The following is a 7,735-nucleotide window of genomic DNA, read 5'->3' on the forward strand; positions in this document are numbered from 1 at the left end:
AAGGGAACAGCTGGGCTACAGTTTAGGGCAAGGGCATGAGAACTATTTCCTTCTTGGGGTACTGGGTTTCCTAAAGGGGTTCCTCTTCTTTTCTCCTGGGTTCCAGGGTTGAAAAGCCCGCCCAGGGGATGACCAACTCAGGGCTCAGGAGGAGACTCTTGAAACTTCTGGGAGAGGGTGGATGCTATGGAGAAGAGGAACTGGATCTCTGTGTGGACCTCAGATGCCCCTACTGCTCACTTGGTTCTAAGGCTTAGCCCTTGATCCATTTGACTAAACCCAGAAGACAAAGAAGGTGTGCTTGTGTGTGTGTGGAGTTAGTGGGAGGTATATGTTTATAAAAGGGTGTTTGTTTGTGAGGTGTGTGGTAAGGGTATGTATGAGGAGAGTTTATCTGTAGTAGCATGTGTGGTAAGTGTAGAAGCATGTAAGGTATAGAAGAAAGCTGTATGTGTGTGTGTACATAGAAGGCTTCTGTGAAAGAGAATGTGTGTGTGTGTGTAAAGGTTTCTGAGAGTGTGGGTGTGGGTAAGTATGTAGAATTGTATGGAGTGTGTATAAAGGTGAATAGGGGTCTAGGAGAGTGTGTTTTGTGTGCAAAGAAAGTATCAGAGTGTGCATAGAGGGTATTGGAAAGCGTATGAGGAGCAGGTAACTTTCAGAGAGATTGCGTGTGTGTATTTAGCTCTGTGGTGTGTATAGAGGTGTGTAAGGGTGTAGAACAGTGTGAATGTTTGAGAAGTGATCTGAGTGAGAGATGGGGAGGGAGAGAGAGAGAGAGAGAGTGCAGCTGCGTGGTATGAAGAGAGTGTGTGAAGTATAGAGAGTATGTGTGATGGACTCATTGACACCACCCACAACACTGGGGCTTCAGTACCATTAAAACCTGCACCAAAAAAAAAAAAAAAAAAACCTGCACCTCCACCGTTTTCTCCCTAATCCACCATCCAGCTCTTAGTTTGAAAGAAACTTTTGTTCAATTTTAGATCTGTCTGCCTCTCGGTTGTCTAAAGCCAAGGAAGTTGGGGCTGATATCGTCCTCCAGATCTCCAAGGAGAGCCCTAAGGAAATAGCCAGTAAAGTGGAAGATATGCTGGGGTGCAAGCCAGAAGCGACCATCGAGTGCACAGGGGTGGAGTCCGCCATCCAGTCAGGCATCTATGTGAGTTGGATGAGGGTAGCTGAAGCTGGTGGGCAGTTCCACAAGGAGGCAGCAATAAGGAGTGCTGGGATCTAGTGTCTCTACTAATATACTATGTGACCCCCAGGCCAAATGAGGTAATCTGGGTATTTCTGGGTTTTGTTTGTTTGTTTGATCTCACTTGCCTAGCTAGCATCCTTCCTTATCAGGTCATTGTCATGCTTAAATGAGATAACAAGTGTATATAGCCCTTGGAAGATGTTAAGAGGCCACCCTCTTAAAATGATCGTATCTGTGATCATAAAAGCAATCCTCTTGGTAAAAAGATCAACAGGAGGAATGGGGAACCATGCCTTCGTTGTGTATGGGAAATCCCTATCTTCTTCTTTTATTGAGGAAAACTACAATCTTTGAGTCATTGATACAAAGTAACAGCCATTAATTTAGTTAGTCACAAAGGTGGGGTGATTTTTCAGGCTCCTCCTGTTCACTCCCAGACCTAGGAGTGGGTAAGCTGCCAGCACCTGATTTACCCCTTTATGCGTTATGGATGGTGGGACCCACCCATAATTTATGAGAAGTTGGGGGACACAGGGGTGGGGAGTGGCATGGATGGATCCAAGTATGAGGAAAAGAGGGGAGAAAGAAGACATTCTAGGTTGCAGCCCTATCATGTGTTGGGTCTTCTGCTGGCTGCTTTATTTTTTGTTTTTTTGTTTTGTTTTGTTTTTTGTTTTTGTTTTATTGGAGTTCAGTTTGCCAACATATAGCGTATCACCCAGTCTGCTGGCTGCTTTGTAAATGTGATGCCAGATTTGCACGATAGCCACAAAGACCAGTTATCATTTTCCACATTTTACTGCAGGAGGCATGGTGACTTGCCTTTGACCACACTGCTCCAATGCCTGAGCTTTTCTTACTCTGCTGCTTAGGAGAGAAGGGAAGAAGGGGACAAGAAGCCAGCGGGCAACCATACTAGAATGGGAGGGACTGGGCTGAGGAGAGTGGTGGTGGCAGCTGACCTCCCCAGGCACTCCTGCCTCGCCTCCCACACTGCTGTCCTACAACAGCTCGGGCTTCCTCCTTCCTTCTGAGTCACAGCTGGGTCATGCAAAAGGACACTTTGGCACCACGCAAGACCTTCTGGGGAAAGCCGACCTGGTATCCTGGCAGAATGGCCTAGCCACTTTCCTACCAGGATGCCCATGGCATCAGGGGTGAGGAAGTGGTGAGACAAGGGAAGAACAGGTGTCACTTTTGCTCTGTCCTAAGTTCCAGCTGGGGCTTGCCCACCCTCTGCTCCACTGTCAGAGATAACAGTTGCCTTGTGGCAAGGGGGAAAAAGAAACCAAAACTCAGAGGGTTATGAGTCTGTATGTGATCAATTGACCAGTGACATGTCTTGGGCACCTGCTGTGTCCTGGGTTTGTGCCAAGGACCTTGAGGGCTATGATGCATAAGCTATATCTACTTGTCTTCAAGTTGTTGGCAGTCAGTGACCCCCACTCCACAGATAGGTGGTAAAAGACATGGCTTCATAATGCAAGACTTTTTCTCCTCTTCTCCACTGCCTAGAGAGCATTGGGAACAGCTGGCATCTGTCTCCTGTTGATGGTGGGGGCCCAGTTGCCAGGCTACCTGTGGTGGGTGCAGAGGTAAAGGTGACCCAAAGGGCCTCTGTAGGCCTGAAGCGAGTACCTCTCCTGAGTGGGGAGTGGAGCCATTATGCATGACAGATGCTGTAGAATGCTGCAGGCCACCCCACCAGTGAGCAGGTTAGGAGGAGGCACCTTCCATGGACATACCTGAGGGTCACTTTCCTACCAGGTTTGTGACTAGAAAATGTTTGAGAGGAGACGTGGCAAATGCTTAGGGTAGAATTCATGTCCTCTTGGTGCAGAGGTCACACCCACAAAACAATGGTCAGGTAGTCCAAGCATTCCTTTGCCTGTGATCAGCAAACTGCTGACCTCCTGGCACTTTGGGATGGCCAGTTTGGCAGTGTTCCTCCTCATTCTCACTAGCTGGAGAGGAAATGCTGATGGGGAAACATTTCTTCTGAGACAATTTCTCACTCGAGTTTTCAGTGGCTCAGTCACCACTTTGACCCCACCCCACCTTTTCTAGTGGGGAGAGAGCCTCCCCCCTTACCAACAGTGTTCATAAGTCACAGGTGGTTTGTAAGTGACTCTATGCTTCACTAAAAACAGAAAATGTGCCAAACAATGAGCCCGACCTGGCACTGAGCACTATGTTAGGCCAGCCGCCCTGCTGAGGAAGCTGGTTGAGAGGGTCCCACTGCTCAAAGGTGTAAATTGCAGTCACCCCCATGCTGCAGGCCTCTCCATGATGTATCCTTCCCTTCAGAGATAGAGATTGAGGTGTGTGCCTCTTTGCAGTTCCACTGGTGAAACTTAGAATGGTTCCAGTAAGTGCTTGCTGCTGCTGACTATCATGAAAACTGAGGCAAATGAACAATTTTTTGCCTCTCACAACTCTGACCACAGTGATCCTCAAAAATCCCTGGAGCAGGCAACAACACTCGTGTGGAATCATGTGGAGATTATCAGGAGAAATTTCAGTGTCTGGCCCACTCCAAGGAGGGAACTGGTAAAGCAGGTAGATGCGCAAGGAAGACAAAATCCATTATGACCGATGATACTATTGGAAGGAATGCCTCTGGGACGGAAATATTTCTCAGTCCCAGCCAGCTTGCATGTATAAGGCAATGTTCAAGCCATAGAATTCTAATGGCCTCTCCATTTGTATGCAGTTGGTAGTTTCCTCACCAAGAGGGTGGTTCCTGAGAGGTTTGACAGAGTCTGTCTTTTGTGGCATTGACATTCTGGAGGAGGGTGCTGAGATAAGGAGGTACCTGAGCCAATACCGGGTACTGAATTAGTAAAAGCTTTGAGAGATGTTCAGGGGCTGAAGATTAACCTTGTTTGTTGGCGAGATTCTTACTGGGGTCTGGAGAAACTTGGCTATTGCCTAGGATCTTGTGGGACAGTGGAAGGTACTCCCACTATGCCTGTTCCTCCACTGGTAAAGTTTATCATTTCAGGATCTCAAGGGAGGATAACTCTGCTGCTCTGTTAAGTTTGGACGCATGTGGAAGAGTTTGATGGTAGAGAAAGAACCGTATTCTCTGGAATATCTGGCTACTTACCGGACGCGAATGACAGAAGTCATTTTGAGTGGAGAAGCCTGCACTTTCTGATCTTCTGGGTTATCTTGTTCATATCTCCCCTCCAGGCTACTCGTGCTGGGGGGACCCTGGTGCTCGTAGGGCTGGGCTCCGAGATGACCACGGTGCCCCTAACACACGCAAGCACCCGGGAGGTGGATATCAAGGGCGTGTTTCGATATTGCAACACGTGAGTATGCTGTGGGTGAGCCGCACAGGGTGGTAAGCGGCCCGCAAGACCCCTGCATGGCCTCTGGGAGCAAGAGTCTCTCCTGTTTATTCATGAGGAGCACTCCTCTAGCCACACTGGCAGCCACATGTTATGGTAGGCATCTAAGGAGAGAGCATCACTCCTGGTTAAAAAACAGGAGGGCAGAGGGAATAGGGGGAGTGGGGGGTGGTGGGGTATTGAAGCATGTTTTTCTTGGTGGTCTGCCCCTCATCACACAGGCCCTCTCTTTTTCATTTCTTCAAGTGGCTGGCTCTTCATTTTCCCCCTTTAAAGGGAAGAAGGAGGGAAAGGGGGACAGCAGCAAGAACTTAAGTCCCTTAGTTTCCACCCCAGGGCCCACCCTGGGTAATGAGAGGGTCTTAGTTCACCCCACCTCATGTTGTGTGGCTCTAGCCCCTCCCCAACCGGGGAAACTTCCCAGGACCATCTTCCACACCAGTGTCCCTTCTCCCACCTTTACGATCTGTGGCTATTCCCTCAGCAGAGTGCCCTTTCCCCATAAGCTCTTGCCAAGCCATGCTGCAACGAGATATGGATGAATTATCCTGGGCTGCCTCTCTGAGTCTTATCTGCCTTTTCACAGTGGCTTCTATCTGCCTTATGCCTTCATGCCAAAGGAATTCTAGGCTTCAAGATAGACATTGCAGAGGGGTGGAGGCCTTTGGGAACAGACTCCATACTCCCAGATTGCAAGCCATAAGGTCACTTCTATCATTGCTTGTTTGTAGAATAGACCTTGTAGAACCACAGCACTATAAATAATCACGACCAGGCCTATCTCGAGCTTGGCAGTTTGGGGGATCTGGTTCTTTCCTCCTGTAGGTTGAATGTATCACTTGTGATCTTTTACAGGTGGCCGATGGCAATTTCAATGCTTGCGTCCAAGGCTGTGAATGTAAAGCCCTTAGTTACTCATAGGTTTCCTCTGGAGAAAGCTCTGGAGGCCTTTGAAACAGCCAGAAAGGGAACGGGGTTGAAAGTCATGCTCAAGTGCGACCCCAACGACCAGAATCCCTAATATTAATTGGGCTCTGCCCTCATCCTCCCACCCCCACACAGAGCCAGTATCTCAGGGCAGGTGGGCTTTGATGCAGAAGTTTCTTTTGAGTAGCAGAAATAATTAAAATAATTCATTATAAGCAGAGAGCCTTACACAGAGGAATTGGTGTGCCTTAAAAACACAGTAGGGAGAGTTTGGGGGAATTTGCAGCCAGAGTGACCTACTCATCCAGAGCAAAGTTCAGCAAATGGAGCCAGGTTAGGCAGGTGCTGGGAACTCCCCTTCTTCCTGGAGTGCCTAAATCAGGAAAGAAATCTGCCCCTTGGGTTCCTGGTTCCACTGTGACTGGCCAGTTGGGGGGTGGGAGCTAAATTATGAAGAGATAACTTTATCCAGACTTGACTGGCACAGAAATTGATTTTCACGAAAACCTCAGTTTGTGACATGAATGTGTCAGCCATTTTTAGAGCACAGTGTTTCTAGATATAAGTGCTGTTTAGTTTGATGATAAAAGGAGACTTTAAGGGACTGACCTTCTTGGGTCTAGGATAAGTTTTAAGTCAATTTAAAAAAACCCACGAACTGAAATCCCACATGAGGGCCAACCAGCTTGCACATCCTCCAAAGGTAGAAATAGGGAAGTTCTCAGTACAGCTTGAAGATTGCCTCTTCTTCAACTCCTGAGAACTGTGTAACCTAAACTGTCTTCCCAACACCCCCCTCCCCCCACCAACCCATCTGCAGATTCAGAGGCAGTCACCTGGGGGGGGGGGTTCCTTTGTCGCTAGGCAACCAGGAGGCTCCTTCCTCAGGGCAGCAGTCAAGGGGAGTCCTCCTGGGAGACCTGCCCAGGAGGGTTTGGCCAGTGTACCTGTCCTCCCCCTCCAGCCCCAGGCTTAGCATTCCCTTCACCCTCCCTGATGATGATGATAGGCAATTCCATTTATTTCTGATCCTTATAAACAGAAATCCCTCCTCCTTACCTGTTAACACTCTTGTTATCTTTTCTCTTGGAATGATCTTTCCAATTGTATTTTAATCGTGGAGCTTTCCTCTGTAAACACGATTTGGGTCCAAATCACTTTATGCCCATTTGTGACTTTGAGATTATTAGTCAAGAATGAGGATATTGCAGCTGTGACTTAACTTGGGTTGCAGCCTTTTAATCCTTGCCTTCAGCTGGGAGTGGAGGGTGAGTTTGAAGAGGCTCTGGCTTTCTTGTGACTGGGGAGAGCTGTGACCAATGCTTGGAATTCCTCAAACTGCTTTGGGTAATAAATTGTCCTTGTGGTGCCTGACTGTTGCCGCCTGTTTGTCTCCTTTTGAGGGGGGAATGGACTCTGGTTACTTATTTCATAAAGGGAAGGAGCCAGGATTTTTTTTTTTTTTTTTTTGGAGCCAGGATTTTTTAAAGGGACACATGTCTGCATCAAATATAATTTCATTAACCACTGGAAATTTATGTTAATGATCTCCAAACCTCACAAGCAAGCTAAATGCACAGGATTATTTTACAGCTGGGAAATGGAGAAATTAAGTACGTTGTTCAAGGTCACCCACTGCTTTCCCTCTCTCGTGTTATCTCTGGAGCAGGGTGGGGGAGGCTGGAGATGTGACCGCTCAGCAGCAACACAGCCCACTTGTGGGACTGTCCCACTTCCTTCTCGAGTCCTGCTTCACTCCAGGGTCAGACTTGCGGGCTGCCTCGCCTTCAAGCCCCTCCCAGCATTGTGGTGCCCTGAGTGAGTTCTTGAATGTGGAATGAGGCCTTCCCCCTCTAGAAGGAAGGCTTCCAACAGAAATGCCCCTGAGGGAAGTGGATTCTCTGTTAAATTCACAAGTAGCCCCTTTCCCTTTGATTGTGGTTTGTTAGAGGGAGAAGGCCACTGAGCTGGACAGGGACTTGGGAGCTACAGAGGGGATCCTGGAAAGGTGGGGCTACCAAGGACAAACACCTGCCATGGATCTGACAGTCGTCTGGGGCTGGATCTTCTCAAGTCGGTAGCCCGCAGTCTGTCTCCCCGTGTGCCACCAGCGGGGCTTCGAGCTGCTGCCATGGGGCAGTTCTGAAGAGCGGACAGCCTGATGGAAAACAGTTCAGAGAATACCTCCCATGTCCAAATCCTCCCAAGGCTTCCAAGGCACTGCTCAGTTTCCTAGCTCCCGGGTAGGGGC

The 7,735-nt window shown here is 48.5% G+C and overlaps 1 protein-coding gene across 1 annotated transcript in view; it reads left to right on the forward strand.

Moving 5' to 3' along the window:
• Positions 1-6,858, forward strand: part of SORD (sorbitol dehydrogenase) — a 33,687-nt gene extending 26,829 nt beyond the window's left edge. The window contains exons 7-9 of the mRNA XM_077880926.1: positions 987-1,162; positions 4,397-4,518; positions 5,413-6,858. Coding sequence (XP_077737052.1) covers positions 987-1,162; positions 4,397-4,518; positions 5,413-5,578 — 464 coding nt within the window. The 3' untranslated portion in view covers positions 5,579-6,858. The remainder of the gene's footprint in view (positions 1-986; positions 1,163-4,396; positions 4,519-5,412) is intronic.
• The last annotated feature ends 877 nt before the right edge of the window (positions 6,859-7,735 follow it).

The sequence above is a fragment of the Canis aureus genome, chromosome 32 (assembly GCF_053574225.1).
Source record: "Canis aureus isolate CA01 chromosome 32, VMU_Caureus_v.1.0, whole genome shotgun sequence".
In the NCBI taxonomy this organism is placed as follows: Eukaryota; Metazoa; Chordata; class Mammalia; order Carnivora; family Canidae; genus Canis; species Canis aureus.